This window comes from Myzus persicae, unplaced genomic scaffold (genome assembly GCF_001856785.1).
Source record: "Myzus persicae strain clone G006 unplaced genomic scaffold, MPER_G0061.0, whole genome shotgun sequence".
Lineage (NCBI taxonomy): Eukaryota > Metazoa > Arthropoda > Insecta > Hemiptera > Aphididae > Myzus > Myzus persicae.
This window is the reverse complement of record NW_019104155.1, coordinates 1666207-1687025: the sequence shown is the minus strand read 5'-3', so window position 1 is coordinate 1687025 and position 20819 is coordinate 1666207. Positions and strand designations below refer to the sequence as shown.

General features: G+C 34.4%; 1 protein-coding gene across 3 annotated transcripts in view; it reads left to right on the top strand.

Annotated features, from left to right (window-relative positions):
• The window catches only part of LOC111039407, a 95972-nt gene extending 77306 nt beyond the window's left edge, over positions 1 to 18666 (top strand). Inside the window, exons 6-10 of one of the 3 annotated variants that reach the window (XM_022322925.1) lie at positions 5497 to 5695; positions 10594 to 10793; positions 11843 to 11951; positions 14904 to 15143; positions 18548 to 18666. In XM_022322925.1, the coding sequence (XP_022178617.1) occupies positions 5497 to 5695; positions 10594 to 10793; positions 11843 to 11951; positions 14904 to 15143; positions 18548 to 18663 (864 nt within the window). In that variant the 3' untranslated portion in view covers positions 18664 to 18666. Of the gene's footprint in view, positions 1 to 5496; positions 5696 to 10584; positions 10794 to 11842; positions 11952 to 14903; positions 15144 to 18547 lie in introns of all 3 variants that reach the window. The other 2 variants (XM_022322924.1, XM_022322923.1) reach the window with 2 other exon arrangements.
• Positions 18667 to 20819: the final 2153 nt, after the last annotated feature.

Sequence of the window (20819 nt, the reverse complement as noted above, 5' to 3'; positions counted from 1 at the left end):
TATTGTCATGGGAATCAATAAATAAATACTTAAAACTCTCAACTATAAATCTTAAAGTTGTGTAAATATTTTCAAATTAAATTGATGCAAGGAAGAGAACGACCCTTAAGTCAACGGGGGACAGCGGGAGGTTGGTGAGCGAAGCGAACAAGAGACAGAGCTACATAGAGTCATGTATAAGATGAATATTGGTTTCGGAACTACCTAGCCGTTCAACCACCGTGGATCAATCGCAGAACCATGGTCATTGGCTCACTGTTACTACAGAACCATGGATCGAAGGTGGAAAAGTTAATGAAAATAAAATTGAATTAACTCGGGTTATTTAAGTTAAGTTAACTTTGAGAACGTCAAGTTTCTAGTTATGATGAAGAGTGCAACAGATGACAATGATTGTCACCAACAACCTATTATTATGCTCCGTTGTATTAGACTGGAGATTCGTTATTGACGGTCTGCAGATAGAGATTCAGAAGATTATTACTTTATCACGTCATTTTATTCCTCAGAATTGACTTCTCGAATAACGCGTTCATATATAATAATTATTATACCAAAAATTTCCATTCGATAAATAGTCTTCAAATCTGGTTACTCGTATGATGGCTTAACCATGCAAGATGGACTTAAGACTGCAGTAGACCCTCAGGAATATAATACGGATATCGGGCTTAGAACAACATAATATAATCATATGGCTTCCTATATCAATAATATTTACATACGTCATTGTGCAATCGAAACGGTAAAAAAAAAAGAAAATGAAAAAAAAATCTGCTGCATTTGTAATGTCTGCTGTTGCAGCAGCTTTGCCATTTACCGCATTATTATTATTATTATTATTATTGCTGTTATTATTATTTACGGTCGGTCAGCGTGTGTATACTGCATACATATATAACGAATACAAGTAGCTCGTGTGATGCTGCAGCAGAAGCGGTGACACAAAGTCGGTTACGTCTGTTGCGGCGTGGTGGGGTGGTGAGCGGTAACATAAAGAGACGACTACCGCACAGGTTATAACCGGACCAAACGAAACAAGGTGCGTGTCCCCTTCCCTCTCCCCCCATCCAAAACCCCTTATGACTAGATAACGCTCCGACTTTTATGTCTCCATCGCTATATATATATTCTAGTACCTATATAGCTGCAGCCGTCGTCGTGTATGTATCCTATAAAGGCACTGCAGCAGCCAGTGCTCGGTTAGGTTAGGTTAGGTTAAGTTAGGTCAGTGCATTATAATAATGATATAATAAATTCACGCTCAAGCAGCCTGATATATAAGATTAAAAGTCTTAAAAACCATCTCTTAAAACGCGGCATAATAATTTTTTTCAAAGGCCTTGACGATAAATAATATTTTATGTGTGGGTACTGTGTATTTTATTAATGTTATTTTATTATAACTATCGTTTAGTTAGTATAATACTATAATATAGATAGATATAGATAGGCACCAGGATTATTTTTATGTATAGGTATGCACGTTCGACAATACGACAAGAATATTATGCATTGGCTGTTTTGCGGGGGGTTGCCGGGTATGCACTGGGTTTTGTAGCAGTGAATACTTGTTTCCCCTGTAGTGGATAATTTTGATTTCCTATAAATTGAATATGCATACTACCGTAGACACTAGACATGTATCATCAATCTAATAAAAATATCTGTAAAAAATAATTAATAGATAATAATATGTGTGTTGCGCTCAATTATGTAGAGTCCACAGTCAACATATAAATAATTATCTTTTGTTCATGAATATTTGGTATCGCCGTATAGATCAAGCTTATGATAAATTCACAATTAATTTACGAGTAATTTTATTACTTTGGCAAACGATAAATATTTATCAATGTGTCCGACTAACTATCAAAATATGGGCCCAAACAAAAATATGTCTTAAAAACTAAAAATACTTTCTAAAAACCCAAAAACATTTATAATTATATTCACTTATAATATTGGTTATTTCATCAACACGTTGCAAATCGTATTTTGTACTTACACAGAATAAATAATAGGATCAACCATGGACAATATGCAAATGCTCGAGTAAAGAGTCTCAAACAAGTGTGGTTTTCCAGTGACATTAAGGTCTAATCAAGCTGATGATTAACCGTCTTAGTTGAAACAATTACCTATAATCGGTTCATGTAGAAATCACCAATGCGGACTATGTCAGAGCACAATTTAAACATTTTTTCAAGAAATTTCAGTTGTATATATTAGGGAATTGAAATTAACTCATGGCTTATATTAAATAATACATTAAAATGGTTGTGAAAATTGTACTTTTTTCGATTTTCAATGTCATAGAGTATAATAAGCGTTGGTAAAGTATTTTATAATATTTTATCGTTGTTATATTCTTCTCGAGATTATCATCGATCAGAGCCGTCCTATACGCGTATTACAATGTCTGTATATAATAAACCCAATAAAACAATACGACTTGTTTGTGTTCGTAATATTGCAAAAACACATTCGGATGTGCACTTTGAACAAAATAATATGCAAATGATTTCATCAGACGGAAACCATTATTACCGCTGTGGTTCCGATATCGAATTGTACAATAGAACATTGTATGCGCGTCTTACAAGGCCTCCTCTATCAAAATGCATAGGTATTATAATAATACATCATCATCATAATATTATTGTAATAAACCAATATATATATATATATATTACATCCGTTGTGCCCATATAAAATATGATATATTATAATACTTACTATGACAGAATGACATAATATTAAAATTAGATTTTTCGATAGCATATTGTTTATAAAAATTATAATATTCATCAATGACGATCCGTGGTAGTATGATCCAACCCGTTTTGATGATGAATAGGTATCTGATAAATATTATTTATGCATCTTCATTAGCATTGGCCAAGTGTTTACGAAAAATGAAATCGCTATGTCGAACGCATTTCAATCGTGACCTATTAGATCTAACATCGGTTGGGTTTGCTGGTTTCACTCCATCTCCATTAGTTGATCATACCCAATAATATACAGGGCAATTCAAAAATCAATATTCCCCATTTTTCCCCTTTAACGAAGAATTTATTTAATTTTTGATTTGGGAATTTTTAAATGGTACAATAGATCAATACATAGTAGTTTTTGAGTCATTACAGAATTTGTGTACTATTAAGGTCTAAGAATAATAGGCCCATGATAATGGATTTGGAAGATATGGGGCAATGGCTATTAAAATATTTTAATAACTAATAATAATTTATCAACATTTATAAATTATAAAAAATTTCAAAGTATGATGAATACAATGTATCCAATAATATAACATATAATTTATATTTTGTGAAACAAATTTTAAGGGATTATTCTTTATACAAATATCAAGAAAACACTCATTCGAATTTATAATTAAGAATATTTGTATCAACATTTTTAAATTAATAACCCACTAATCATTTATAGAAGAAAATGAGGGTTTGTTCATATTTTAACAATCAGATTTTGAACAACTGCTTTATTGAAGAAAAAAGGGGTTGAGTATATGCTTGGCGAATCACCATGCACCTATAGAATTGTATATATAATAATATTATATTAATTCGGTAAATACAATTTTTTTTTTGTGAGTCACACATCGCCGGGTTTGCAAACAACGTCTTATACGTCTCACCACTTTGCATAGTTTCCCCGTACAAATTAACTATATGTACATAATATAATATACATACCAATACATTAAATTCACCGAAAAACGAGCGTTTCTTTATACATTTATCACTACAGGTACAGGTACATACATGTATAGCAGCTATATATATACAATTCTGTTGCGCACGTATTGTCTTACAAAAAAAAAATTTATATAAATCGATAAAGCGACGCAGATACCTAGGTATCTAGGTATATAATATAAAGCGTAGGTGGTCGTCATAATAGTCATCGTCTCGTCATCGTCATTGTCAGGGCAGTATTGTTTTTTTTTTTTGGTTTTGTCTTTCCACTCCGATCATGTGCCGCAGAATATTATAATAAAATGTATTATCAACGAGTTTATACAAATTATTTATATATATGTATTATCTATAATATATAATATTATATACAACCGAACAAAACGCGTAATTAGAGATAGGTATCGTTATGGTTTGACGCGGATAGGTTTTTTCCTCGTTTTGTTTTCCAACCGACGAGATAAGCCTTTCCGCGTGAAGGTCAAAAAATATGGTCGTGCGAGAGAGGGGGTTGGGATGTGTTTGGTAGGGAATTAGAGACAGAACAATGGTCGTTCATTTTTTTTTTTAAATTTCCCTTCTGTGAGTCGTTTCTTAATTTTTTTCTTCTTTTTTGATTTACGTCTGCACCTACCTACAGCACCTATAGTATACCTACCAACCTGTATATATTGATATATTATACATCATGTACCGCAGCTACATTTGTATATATAGGTATATAATATACACCGCTGTTGCGACCCGTCCCGAGGAGAGCGGTTCATTGAATGGTAATTCCCGATGCCCCGGTAATTAGTTCGACCACCTCTAGCGTACTTACGACAATTGTTTTCGCCGTAAATGCATTCCACAGCGGGGCCTTCCCGCGCGCACACGTCGCCGCCGCAGATAAGGTGTCCATTGAAATGCGCACGCCGGCGGCGAATTTATCTTATACTCACGGACAATATCGTACTTAGTATATTATAATATACACTTGGGGTCGACCGCGAAACGCGGCTATTGGGCGGCACGTTTGCGAGACTAAAAATATAATATATATCGTTCGTGAAAATAACATATATACATATAATATTATATACCTATATATGTGCCATTATTATATTTAGTTACGAAAATCAGCTGCACCGGGCTCGGTAGCGCCACAAAAAGTTATCCGGTATAGGCCCGAGTGAAGTGGTGAATTCTTTATTGACTATTGTTACACATTTGATATTATTATTGTTTTAAGATTTCGTTGTAATAGACTTGTGTGAACCAAACATTGATGCCGGACGGACGGTCGTCGAATAATTTCCCAATTGTGTTTCCAATTTCAGTCGTTGTCGTTATTGTGTCGAGTCGAGAATAAAATATTATGTACATAAGTATCTACTGTTTGTTGGTTTTTTTCTCTAGTTGCTCATTTCCGACAAAAGAGAAAGATATGTCACTTAATAACAGACGAAATACATTATTATACCATAAGAAATCGTTAATGTCAAATGTGTAATACCAAACTGTATTTGACTATACTGTAAAAATGTGAAAAACATTATTGGAATAGTATAAATGAAATTATTTTGCATTATTGTCCATAATTGGTTTGCAAAGTATATAAACGATATAATATATAATATATTACGTGGCTTCCGAATCGACCGAATTATTCAAATATAATAATAATATATTATAAGACTTCTCCCCACACTCAGCGAAAAACGTGTACACTCTCATTTGATCTCCGGGTGTTTAATAGTAATAATAATATTTTATTTTTCCGTTTCAGTTATTTGACATGAAAAAATTCCAACAGAACGTGTCCAGAGAATTGCGAAGAGCGTACCCTGACCGCAGGCGTCTGGAATGTCAGTGTTTGAGTGCTATCAGCTTCGTCAAGAACGAACAGGACATGTTGGACAGCCCTATATGGGTGTTGATCATAAACGTCGTAGCCATGGATATGCTCAAGTCAAAATTGCCACCAAGTAAGTGGTTTTTCGTCGAACCATGTTCTTTTTCCCACTCTCGCAATTATCGTTGGGAGATGATTATTATTAGATTATAATAATAGTGTTGTGCTGTATTTTCTGTCCACTTTCGTTTTCTAGCGCATAAATGCATATATAATATATATGTTCGCTGTGATATGAGTAGGGCTGAGGGGGGGTGTATGCCATTGTTCGAAGATATTACTTTATTCATTTTTATTATTATATTAACCATTCTCACTGCAGCAGGGGTATTATTATTGTATTATCGTCTTTGATATCGATAAGAGATAATTGTTTTGTATGGAATCGTCAACCACGTATTACTACTATACGGATATTCGAAATAAATATAAAACAATCGAATTTCAACACATCTTACTCGATAATAATATTGTTGTACCTATATACGAGTATATTAGGTACCTACTAGTGGAATTTTGCTATTTTTCCTTTATTCACTTGTTGGCGTTCGTTAAAGTCTCCCAAATATGTCGGCGGTACAGCGGTATAAGAAGCGCTATAACTCTAGATATACAAGTATATTATACTTGATATATTATCATATTATGTAGGTACAAATAGGGGTTCGCTGATTTGTATATTATATAGATGTTTTAATCTTAAAGACGTTAATGTGGGAAAATATGACATTATAGCTGGGTAATATATTTTAGCAATTATTTATCAAAAAGTTAAGAATTATTGAAATCTTTTAGGTATTTATATATTTCATCGTCATTGCAATGTTAAATATATCCATCAAAGCCATTTAAAAATCAAAAGTTGTTATTTCGTACGACCTTTCACGTAGAATACGGAATGGTATGAGTTACGAATTATGTATATCATACCATAATCTTCATTAAAATGCAAAAATCAGAATTTGAAACTTTATTAGCGCCTCTATTCAACCTTTGTATAATAATAATCCATAAATATCAAATATCTTGTGCAGATGATTATTGAATATAGTTATGACTGATGAGGGGAGCCGAAGTTGACAATATTGTGGAATCCATGATCATAAGAGTAACATGAATAAACAGGCCTATTTTGCCGAAGTCCTTTCAGTACCATAGTTTTCGCATTGAAATCTTATATAGTTCCGATTTACCGATGTTTTTGCCATCTTTAAACACTAATCTTGAGATTTATGTGATAGGAAAGACATTTCTAGCATATACAAAACGAGTTTATTTTTTTTAACAACATTTCTTTATATTACTATCTAGTTTTGAGCTTGGACGAAATTTCATTGCTGATGACGTTCTTTCCCTAGCGTTGTCCTCTGTGACTGAATCATTTACTTGTAATATATATATATACATTATACGTATATGTTATTATAATGTATCTAATAATTATATGCGCACGTACTCGCCATTGACCTGGCAAAAAAAATAAATAAATAAAAAAGGCCGCGGAGACAAATACTGCAGTATAGATAACACCTATAGTAGAGCGATGCGTGAAATGAATGTGCGCGCCCGCAGACAGGCAATAATAGTCGCAAACAATGGACACTGGGTCCCGATTTCTTTTGATTGGTCACAGGACCGCGATTTGATTAGTCCTATACAGCCCCGGAGGCTCGGGTTCCCACCGCGGTTTGATTCGTTCGGCGGTCCTCGGGTGTATTACCATTATATATTATAATTTATATTAATACGTATATCTGCAGAGATTCGGGTCGCTGAACCGAAATGATTTTGAATCGAGAAAATCGTACCAAAGTTCATCATAAATTGGCGCGCACATATACACTGCACAAGCGCGCGTATTGTAGGTATATATATTATATTCGATCTATCTCTGCGTGACAATATGGCTGGACTCGTCATGATAGTTGCACAATTTAATACCTACGTATAATACTATAATGTGACGTATAATGTAGATAGGCGTTTGTGTGTATACGTAAAAGGAGCACTCACAGACCGATTTTTCGAGATCGAATCTTGACGGGCAGTGATCTTCACCCGGAATGACAACGATATAGGCTACGGTGACGGTGTGTAAACATGTTGATACTTGACGCCGTTTTCGTTTGTATACAAAATCGTTTGCGCAATACTTTCGCTTTAATAACGTCATATTATACTGCCATATAGGTACATCCTTGGTGGCAATTTAGCAGCGGATGTGTGAGATGTTTCGAGTTCTTACGATTTTATATTATATCACTTAGGGTTGTATCGAATTTGTGCGCTATAACATTATGTAGTCGAAGGGGGTAGAAAGTAGAAAGATGCAATACGTGCTCTAGGGACCCAAAGATTTGTTTTGGTATTGAGGTAGTAGTTTAAAGGTAACTATGTAAAATCTTAGGTTTCCCTGAATTCGTACATATTAAGACGTCTACTTATTTTGAATACGGCTATCAAATACTTATAATATGTAGGTATTTTTATTACACTATACATCGTTGTGCGTGTTCGGTGCCCACTCGCTGCATCAGTGTTATTGAATCCAGCGAAATTCGTGACTGCACGTGCCACACGCGGTAATAAATCGTATCGTATAATAATATTACATTACACTCCGTCTCGGGGCTTTTATAGATTATCGTAATATTTTCGAATGTACGTACCCTGACCGATTTAGTGTAATGTTTATGTTTATATCGTATGTTCTGAGAATTCACGGATCGACGGCAAAAGTGTTTTATTATTTTCTTAATTTTTGTCGGGTTCCTCCCGCATAAATTCCAACAAAAATGTCATCACGATCGACATATCGCTAAATCGAATCCTCATACATTGGACAGCGCAGATGCGATCCCATCGAGGTTAAGAATATTATAAGTGGATACCACTATACCTATTATATTATTTTAACGAAATAAAATAAAACTATAACCTTAAATTTCGTGCACCGAGTTTCAGATCACAATTATTACTCCCATAGGTTAGGCTATATATTAAGGTCCATTATTCTATCGTTTATTCGATGATAAAATAATATAGAGTTCAATCGTTGTGTTGTATAACGTATACACTATATACGCACTAGTTTAACGATCGAACGGGAATGTAGTTTTGCGGTCGGTCATCGGCATATTATATATTATTATAGTGTTACGTACTGCAGCAACAGGTCTCGGCGGATGACGAGTTTTACTCGTGTTGTACGTTTAGAAGTTTATAAGTTTATATGTATGTGCGAGTTGCGATACATTATTGTATACGATCGAACTTTTTCAACCCAAAAACATCGATAAACTTTTTGTCCGGTCTTCGGCATTATGACCTGTTTGAATAGTAGCACGTGTATTTAACCCTCAAAGTCCGCAGGATTTCTGTCTCGTTGCTGATGTTATTATTATTATGATAACATTTCGCTCCGTCACACGCCGAAATGTGTTTTTGTTTTTACTTTTTAATGACGAAAAAAGTGTTTCGTGGATCCACGGAATTCCGAACGCTAACCCCGCGCTCTTAAAGCATAATAATATATTATATTAATGTGACGGTATGGAATTGAAAAAGTGTGCTCGAAAAAGTCGAAATTTTGTAATACTCTGCCGCGGAGATCGAGAGAATTTTTTGCGCTGGTGAGCGGAGGGATATTTCCACACGACTTTGCGCGGTACGCTATCCGATTGTTCGTGGCAGAGGGGAAAACACATGTCGTCCTACATTCGCATAGATCATGTCCACGGGCGGCGTGGGTGGTCGGCTGAGCGCGCGCGCGTCGTTCGTGTAATATATTATTACGTCGTCGTCGTCGTCGTCGTCGTCGTGTCCGCGATATCTCGTCAAGTGCAGTTTTTGCCGTTTTTTTACCCGGCGGCAGTGACCTTTTAATTGGCGCACAGTCCGTCCGTCGCCGCGATTAATCCGTTTCGGTGCAGTGTCCCGTTGTCGATTGCGCACTTAGGAGTATAATATAATACATATTATACACATGTATATTAAGCACAACCGTTAACCATTGCAGATGATGAGTATCGCGGTCATGACTTATTTTATTATTATTCTTCTCGGTCGAAAGAGACACGCGGAGACGGAGACGCGGACAAAGAGACAAAGAGAGATAGACACATACACACACACACACACACATTTTTATTTTATTTTTTTTTTTTTTTTTGTTTATATATATATATATACGTGTGTGTGTATTGTGGTTATCGCTGTGGAAGGAGGGGAAAATCGGGTTGCCGACGGGAATGCGGACCCGGGGTTAAAACACTCTTAAAAAGGGATACGCGTTCGTTTGTTATGTGCATATATCTATTGTGACTCGGTGCCGATTTCCATCGGTTTATGGTTCAAAACGGTCGCGTCTAACCGGACACCGCATAATAATAATAATAATAATAATAATAGTACGTACTCAGGCTGCGTCGGTGTCTGCGATATATTATTATATTATAGAGTAAAACGGTCGTACAACGTTCGTACGGAATAAAACAATGTAATATAACATAATCGTACTTCGTATTCGGATCGTCACGAGCTTAAATGAACACGCTCGGAGAGTTTGGTTGATATTATAAAATATAAAGGTATATGAAGGACACTGATGGTTAGTCTCTGGTGCTGCACAACGAATGGTTCTTTTATAGATCGTGGTAGAGAACAGGGTGAACGCTAGGATGAGGTGTGACGCGTTCTATGTATAATATATACCTTTTATAATTCTGCAGATTACTTCACCACTCGAAATCATTGGAATATTCAAATTACTGTTAGTCATTTATCATTTTAGGAAATCCCCTCCCCGTGATTTTGAGTTGTCCTATAGTAGTGCGTACCCACTGACCCGTGTGATATATTATTAGTCGCTGTTTTTATAGTACCTATTTAATATTAACACATAATTGCATTATTGTAATGTCATCCGACTGTCTTTAATCGTCGTTGTCGTGCGCATTGTTGTTTACGCAGTGAAACGCACCACGGTGGACATCAAAAATCGGCCCAGGATCCCAATTCCGGACGAGGACCCGTACAGCATAGCCGGAGCAAACATGGTGGCCGCCACTCGGGAACAGCTGATGATGCAGACTGCGGCGCGCCGGGGTGACAAGCCGCCTAAGCTGCCACCCAGGGACCCGTCGAACCCGTACCCGCACGAAATACCCAAGGTAAAATTAATAACCAATACCTAGCTAATATTTTATAATATATCTGCAATTCGGTTGAATGAATATAAGCGTTAAGTTGATGTTTTTCAAATTTATAGATTCATATATTTCTGTAACGAAACGCTTTTATCCGTGTTACTCGGTGTACTAATAATATTGTATCAATACTTTTGCTTTGGATTTTCAACAATATTTTAGCTCGATGAGTGTATATTTTCAGATATCAGGTTTATAATATTTTAAATATGTAATCACAGTGTTTGAGCTGGTGGCTGGGTGATGGAGATTAGTCTGGTGATATTTCGGAGAAGAAAAATCTGGTCAGGTCTGAGGAACCCTCAGAAGTCGATATACTAGTAGGCCGTAGCTAAGGGTCCTTACTGCTTTATCCTTCCTCCTCCGAACACACACATGGACAGCATAATATTATCAGATTGAAAGTAGAAAAAAAATAGACCTTTTATAGGGAATTATAATTTTAAGAATAACCTACACTTTTAATTTCTAAGAGAATCGTATTGCTATATATAGATACCCCCGCAGTATTCTTCTACCCACTAAAATTGCCACTAATGGCTGGTAACATTTCGCTATGATCGTTTTGAAGATGTTATAAGTCCTAAGTCGGTATAATATTATATGTAATACTTATGGATCATCTTCGATTAGTAATATAGGGTATACCTATTATCGGCATCGTCAGTATTTAAAAATTAAACGACGTGAGAATTGAATATCACGTTGAGGCGAGTGACTTAAATTTTATAGTATGTACAAAACTGTACGTTATGAAAGCGAGATTAAAATATTATATTATATATAATATACGATATAAAATGATAGGTGCATCATATTATGATATATTATCAACGCGTTTTATCATATACACACATGGTCTCTTGGTTTTCCGAGTAAATATCCATTGATTTATGTATATAATACTTTCTGACAATTTTACTTCGCTCCAGTTTTTTCATGCACTTGTAATTTTGTCGGAAGTGTTTCTCCAAAAGTCTAAACTACATAATTTTTTCTCCTGGTAATTGCAGCCCGACTACGATGACATCGAAGAAGAAGAAAACAGATTGGTCGGCTCCATGAAGCAGTTCACCTCGTCGAGGGGAAAGGACAAAGTCAAGGACAACAATAAAAAATACGGTAAATACATACACATATTCGTACGCTTATAAGTATTATTTAATACAATGATGTCCCTTCTTGCGCCAATATAATACAAAATATTATACGATAATCTGCCATTAAAAAAAAAAAATACGTATTATACTAGTTGTGTGCTGCCCCGCAAACGGATTCACCCGCCCATCGTGGGTATACAATCGGTAAAGCTACACGCCATATATTATTATTATAGTATATTTATACTATATAGTTGTAATATAATAATAATCGCAATTCCGTGTCCCAGAGCTGATTTCACCACAGTGTAATCGTTCGGGGAAGGTTGCATCTGCTGTGCACACTGCACATTTATGCATAATATACCATAGGTACCTTTACCGCATTATATTATAACGTATTAGTAAATAGCGCCAACGGCTGCAGCAAATTAAAATAAAATTATTTTATTTTATTAACAAAATGGCTTAAAAACGTAAAGTAATTTGTCTAATATATTTAATATTATGTGGTAGCGTTACAACGGGCGCACAGTTATTTTTTTTCGTAGAGTTGATTACATTTATCTTAATATTATATTTTGGTAGATATAATAATATAAACCGACGGTTTTGAATACGTTAATTTTGTCATCGGTGTTTAAATTATATAATATAACATGTGACCTAAATGCGACCAAGTCGGTTTCCACGTAAATAATGGGAAACATAAATAACGCAAACAAATCTCGTGCTCCGAATAAAACATATTCATGTACGATATAAAAGTACTAACTAATGAAAATAAGTCGTGAACATTTCCCGTCCCGCGAGGCCATTGATATTATTACATTTATAATTGTTTTATACTATTATCGCTATAAATGTAATATGTGTATAAAATATATTCATGTTGTATGATATGAATAGTATTATAAAACATTTCTTTAATGTTTCTCGGCATATTCACTTTGGCGCGGCACCGCTTTCTGGATGATTTCAAAAGACAAAACTTATATATCATTATTATTGCCCATCATAATGCGTCTGCGCAATAATAATTATAATTTCTTTACATCCGGCGACGGCCTTGCCCGGTTTTCGTATTCTTTTTATTCCGTTTCGTCGAGATTACCTAATTCAACATAAAAAATGCGACGAGGCAGTTAGTACAACTACTACGCTTATGCGTCGTGTCATCATGGTGGGCATCGTTATTATATTATTATAATATAGGTAGGTACATTATATGCGATATCAGCAGCTGTTGCATATCCGTCTGCCGCGCCAGACGCTCGTCTGCTCCTCTCCCAGACGATCTATATACAGGGTGATCCACCGTGCATGCTTTACTCCAATTTTGTCGTTTATTTAAGTTTTGATTTTTGGTATGTTTATGTATATTCTTAAAGACCATATACTTTCCAGCAAACTTCTTCTTTTCACGAACCAGAGAACCTTAGTCGAAGATACCTGTATACATGATGGAGTGTGACTTAGCGTACCGTTAGTGTTAATGTGATTTTGGATTTTTAAGGGCATTGAATAATAATATGCAGGCTGCTATTTTTTGCCATTAAAATGTTCCAACTTTACCTAACCTGATAAGACTTGAATGAAAGCCAATTTGAATTCGTGACGAATGGTGAAGTTTATACAACGATATAAACTTTTCTATTTTTTCCGACATCCGTTCGAAACTGTACATTTTTTTTTTAATCCAAAAATTAAATTGCGAATCGGAAATTGCAATGATACACGCCGTATTTCAACACGATTTCTACGATGGCATGATTAAAAATTAACATGTAATACAAAAATACAAACTTTCCAGTTGATTTCATTAGGTATACGAACAAAAGAAAATTTGGCACCTATACATCATTTCTCAACTCATACTTTACTCTTAGACCTAAGTACTCAAACCGTCTCAGAAACAGCATAACCTGTAACCCAAAAACGTTTTCACTCCTGAATTAAAGATCACCCATATCGGCTTTTTTTCCAACACTATTACACCTGGAAATCTTATTAGAATAAGGCTCGAGAGAAACCGGTGTAAGAGCCTTGGTGTATAAAAATTACGTTAACTTGAAATAAAATTCAAAAACCAACTGTTACAGCTGAGTGATTTCTTAACTAGTCATTCGTGTTATGTACAGTATATTAATATCCGTACAAGTGCTTACTGGAAATAATTTTACAGATTGTATAATTTCAAATAAAATATGTTTAAAAAAATGTATAATAATATATTATATTATGCGCATATACAAAACGGGCAATTGGTAATCGCGTAATCCACTCGGATTACCAGTTACACGTTGTTATTAAAGCTATTCTAGATGTTTGTGAAAAAATAAAACTGCAGCAGCTAGGTGAAAGGCCGGGTCGGTGTGCGCAGAACCGGCTGACGTATATGCACTTTCACTAAACGAAACGGCATCTGCGTACCTTGACATTTAGTATCAATTTATTATTATTATATTTTAAGCACTCCGCGCCCGTTGTAATTACAAATGTTCGCTTGAATCGCGGCACGAGACGATAAGACAAACGGTCGTGACGGTTCGGCATATGTCTGATATTGGGGATTATGGTATACGATATATTTTTGTTACGATATAACGATCACAGGCTTCTATGTGTAGGAATCACAAACTATTAGAGACGATATACTTGCTCATTTAGGTACCTAAAAAAGAAACGCCTGTACTCAGCAAAAAACAAATGTCGGTAAAAAAAAGAAAATGGTCGTGCCCTATGGTAGTTTGACTGCATCTGGTCCCACGGCGGATTGCCAAGACGGTTGAACTGTATTCGCATATTACAGGCCCCATATATTATGTCTATATATTCACCTTAAGCTAAGTCAACAGTCTTCAGCCGCGCGTTTTCAATCGAAAAATAACACACCAATAAAATACCATCTCGATTAGACGAATGCAACGATTATTGAGCATCGTTTTAATAAAAACAAATTTTTGGTTTTCAGACGACCCGTACTACTGCGGACTGAGAGCCAGAGTGCCAAACTTCGTCAAGACTTCCAACGGCAAGACCAAGGAGTTCATCAAAGATGTGCCAGTTGGCCCGAAAATGAGCACCGCTGTGCCTCCATCCCGATACCAACAGAATCCGATGGCCCTGTCCAACGGTCACCTGGCCACTGCACACTATCATCATCACACGCAGCCCGCCATGTGGCACACGCGCAGCTTCGACAGCGGAATGGGTAAGCAATCGTTTTATATTACATTTCATTATTAATCATTATTCGATAACCGCATCGGAAATAGAAACATATCGAATATAATCGATTAGTATAATATGCATGTACGTGCCGGTGGTCAAGAGTTCCCCGAGATATCGTTAATTAATCGACTAACATCGGAGTATAATGACCAGGTATACATCTTTTCGGCGAAATTTTCAATTTGCTATTTCGATTTTATGCGGTCGATGATAACTGGTCCGAACGTTATCCATTTCCCGTTTCATTCGGTTGTATTATTATTGCATCGGCTGCTGGATTGTGACGTCGATTTCAAAACCATTTTTCAACTGGCCTCCTGTACAGATATATAATAACATCAAAATATGACGACAGTTGTCCATGTCATTTTCGTTATAGTTATTAATGTAAATTCGTTCGTTTACCGCACTATAATGTCTTAGTGACATTATTATATTTATTAAGGACCTTCTTTTGCGCCCAGGGGGAAAGTGTCTAATCAACACCCTATTAATCTAGGCCCAGCCTCGTTCTACATAGTAAGTGTAATTATTGTGTTTGGTGGTTTCGACGTTTCTGCTAAATATAATTAGTAGTGGATAACAAAACAGTAGGGCGGAAATAAAAACATTATAAGTTTTCAATTACTTATTTTAGATTTGTGCATCAATTTACTATTTGTACGTACAATAAATACATACATTTATTATTTGATTGAAAAAAATTTATAGAACACTGCGACGTTATCAACACATTTAGATTAGATCTGCTAGAATGGTTGTTTAATATTCATTTTTGAAAATACGCTTTCAAATTATAATATTTAGAATAATATGAAACAAGTTGTATGTATCATGTTTATTCCGAACAAATGTATAATTATTATATTCATATTTTCCGGTCAGATAAGATTACTTTCGAAATGTTCATTAAAGTTTACTGTCACTTTTTGCTCTTCAATTACGGCACTGTAAAGACGCCTCGTCTTGTAAGATTTTATTTAAAATAGTCCTAATGACTCTTTTCATTCGATTTCGTTATAAGAAAAAATTCCTATCAGCACGATTTCATTTCCCAAAGGTAATAACCAATAACTAATACTTATAACTACAGCTAATTATACGTGTTCAGTATAATAATATGAAGTATACATTTATGGAGCCGTCAATAATTTATTTACCGTATTTAATCCTACTTCCGTTTGGCGGTTGTAAGTGCTCCATTAAAAAAAATGTTTCATTCCAAAACCGCTATCGTCTACTCTATTATATAACTGATATCTACATTGTAAATGGTACAATATTACCTCATAATAGAGTGTGTTGTAAGCTTCGTGGTAAAAGGATTATAGTATATTATTGTATTATATACAGGATTATTCACAAAGCTTTCTCAACCCCATTTACCATTTAATATAGTGAATTTATTCAGATTCTAACTATAAAAATAATTTCTTTGAATTTCAATTTACATGCTTAAACATTTTCAAAACAATAAACAATAATATTTTAAAAATCTATTTGACGATTAATTACAGTAAAAAACGTTGGTTCATATTTGAAAAAAGAAATGTTATCTTAACACCACAATCAGGCAACTCCTTAAATAAAAATAAAAAGTTAAACATTAAGGCATCTATACAATTTTTATGTATTCTAAAAAATGTCAAAAGACAGAGTTTTTATAAATGTTATATTTAAATTTTAAGGTCATGTTTAGCATGGTCGTAGAATCATACTACTGCCATTACGCGTCGCTTTTAAAAGTAAAACGGTCCCGTTTCGAATTAAAACCAAGTGCAAATCCGTAGAATATCTGGGTCATAAAAGCATTTTACACTGCTTCCGGTACACATATTATGTATTATATATAGATATTCGTGTTGTACAAATTAAACGCCACATCGGTTGTTTTTGCGGATTTTTCTTCACGGCTGTCGGCGCGAATCCGGACCCCGTTATTCAAATTTAATTGCACCGGAAACGCCTATTATTATTGGGTACAATCGATTATCGAGCTCGGCCGTCGTCAAGTCCAACCGCGATGAAAACCGTGACCTGCGTATCGTTTCAGACGCGTTCAACGATTCCCGTTCCCCGGTTTTGCATCAAACGACACAGATTAAATCAAATTTCAAATCTGAGAACTGTATATATGGGATCCTTTATATACACACGTATAAACGATCACACTGCACGGAGTTTTCATAACGGCTCTTCGTTCGGCTAAGACCGACATTGTTCTTACCTTATCTGGAGTGACTGCGCCAGAGCAAATAACTGCAACTTCCGAGCAGGAAGGGATGAATTCGAGGCTGTTCGCCTGGAAAAATATAAATTTAAATAATAATAATAATAAGACCGCCCTAAAATAATTGTGATGTCAAAGGATTCCCACCGGTGCATTGGACTTATTAGTGTAGGTAGACGTCTTACATATTATATATTGCTTGTAACTCATAACATTGTGTTATTTACGACTGCGGCGAAGGACTCTATAACGACTCGGCGACAGTATACGACCCCGCGTGTTGAGCAATTTTATTATTTATGATTATTATATTATTTTTAAATTATTATGTTATTAACCCATAACCGGTTTCATATAATCGTGTCCAAATAAGACGACGAGAACGCCTAAACGGTGCTCGCAAAACGTCCAATTAGCAATAATTAGTCCACCGACTTCTCCCAACGGCAAATTCTCGATACGGTAAAGCAAATGTATAACTAACATAAAAATATAATATTATGGTAATACAAAATTATATACAATTAAAATACAGCTATTCAGTTTCATCGATAAACAAATCTATAGGTACTGTAATTTAATATTTTACGAATTTCTGGCAAAACTATTAAAGTAAAAGTTAAGTTTAAAGGGTTGTCCTATTTTCTGACCATAATATCACAATATCAATTGAAAATATGTAGTGAAAAGTCTGCCCCACGATTATATGATCGTTCCGTAAAGTGCATATTATATTAAGGCATTAGGTATGTATCGGTGATCTTGGATCACACTGACAACATCCTTTAGGTATAGATGCTATTGAACTTTTAAGTTGATATATATCTTTAAAACAAATGATATTAAAATAAAACTTTTCAAAAATAATCTTATAGATACAACGGCACCACGCGCCATCCCGATTCGAACAGATTTTGTCGTTGGAATATCTCGAGACTCAAATATTGTGTCTATGTAATACATACCTTCCGGATATTATTCAAATAGGATAAACTGTTTATTATTACAATATAATTTATATTGTATCATGCGATAGTGCTCTAGTTGTTAGAAACGTGTTCAACGCTTATTTATTATAAAATATTAACTATTATAGGTGTGTCGATGACTTTGCACTAAACACAAACATTTTTTTTTCTGTTTATTTTTTGCAGACGCCGAAGTATTCGATTCGCCGTACAACCACATCTACGGACGGTTGCCCATACCTACCAGAGGTTACATACCGACGGGACACAGGACTCCGATGTACGTCGGAGAATGGGACTAAATATATTCGAACGGGGTGGAGTGACCGAAGTCGGTTCGCGCTTCTCGTCGACAACGATTTAAACGATTCAGTTATAAAAGAAAAGAAAATTTAAAAATAAATATATTATATATATCAATATATTATAATATAGTAGATCCATTTTCGTTTTGTTCTCTCGACTGATGAATTTATATACACATATATGTATTTATATGCATATATATATATATAAGTAAATCGCGTAAATCTGTATTATATATTATAACATAATGTATCGGAAAACGAGCTTTTTTTTTTAACTATTCTCTTTTTTTTTTTTTATATTTTATAGGATATTTAGTGTGTATGTATTTTTGTGATTTTTTTTTGTTTTCGATTTTATTTGATCGGTCCGTCGCCGGTACGGAACGCGATGGAATCTGTAATACCGTAGTGTGTACACACGTTTTATTTTAATAATATTATAATTATGTGAATATTATGCATATAAGTTTTACAATAGTATAAAATAACTCGCGCGGGCTTTTTTCTTACGAATATACGGCAGTTAGCATGCTACAATACTTATTGCATATGTATATATATATATATTAATGAATTCTCTAAAATCGTCGTCGCCACTTACGTCGATATCATGTTTTCGGAAAAATTCGAAATCTTATATCAATGACGCGTGTGACCGTTTATCATCCCACGGTCGTCGAACATACACGCACACATTGCAATAGTATCGTATTGTTGTTATAATTCCCGCGTATACACCGTAGTCCGACTGCCAAACAAACCTCGTCATCGTGGTGATGATAATAATATTATGTATACTATAATTGTTCGTAGAAAGCGAAAAACAGAAAAGCGAAATTCAGTCGCAGATACCAGCCGGTATCTGACGATGACGTCTCGGCGTTGACGATGTGTATAGAGAGGTGAGTTGGGATACGATTTTTTTTTTTTTAATGAAACTTACCTAGTGAAAATAAATAGATCGAATGGAGAATAGAAAAAAAAGCAAAAAACAAAATACGAACCGGTGTGGGGGAGTCGTAAAATTGATTGGATTATTCTTATAATATATACATATTATTATAATTTGTAGAAAAAAATACACAATTTTTAATTCGTAACAAAGAGATTAAGTTTAATTTTTATGAAAACAAATAAATCGTATTGTATAAAAGTAATTTATATATAATCTTTGTTGTTTATTATTATTATGATTTTTTTTTATACATATACTTTTTTCTTTCAAGCTCGCGCTATTCGTATACATAATTTTATAATATTCGTAGGTACGTTACGATTAGACTTTTTAGGTTTAACGCATAATATTGGTATTATCGACATTATTATAATAATATATACATATACATTGTACGCCTATTTTATATGCCCTTTTTTCCCTCTCAATTTTTTATTATATTATTATAGCGAACAATGACGCGTGTTCGGCGCGTGCGGCAGACGCACTGCATTTTATAACATAATAATTATAACAATAATATATTATGATCATATCGCGTATTATTAAACTATTATAATAATTGTCGTACAAATGTTCGCTCGCGTCGATTGCGTTGTTCACACTTGTTGTCGTATATATATATATATATATTCTATAAATATATACAACCAACGATTACGTGATCAATATTATAATATTATTATACGCATGCATACCAGTTAATTATAATATTATTATTATTATTATTATTATTATTGTTTAGTTTATATAAGTTTATTTTAAGTATATTATCGTAATCTGAATTTTTATTTCATGACAATATATAATTATTATATTTTTCGCCTATATTTTATGCATATACATGTATATTATATAAGTTGTCTTGTATTTCTCCATAATTATGTATGTGTGTTTAACGATAGTAATGATAACAATATACAATAATATGAAAAAATTTAGTGTTTTTATTATTACGGTATGAGAATAGCGTTCCTAAATTTGATGTGGAAATGCTGTGGTGGGTGGCCAAAGTTTGTCACCTAGTCTCCTCACTTTCAAAGTTAGATATCTCCAAAAGAACTGCACATGAGTGCAAACGTTGACAAACTAATGTAATTGATTTGGTATTAAAATTCTAATAGTTGAAGGGAGAGGACATATGGAGCTACATTCTTTTCCTATTTCCTAGCTTTTGCAGTATATGTAGGACCTC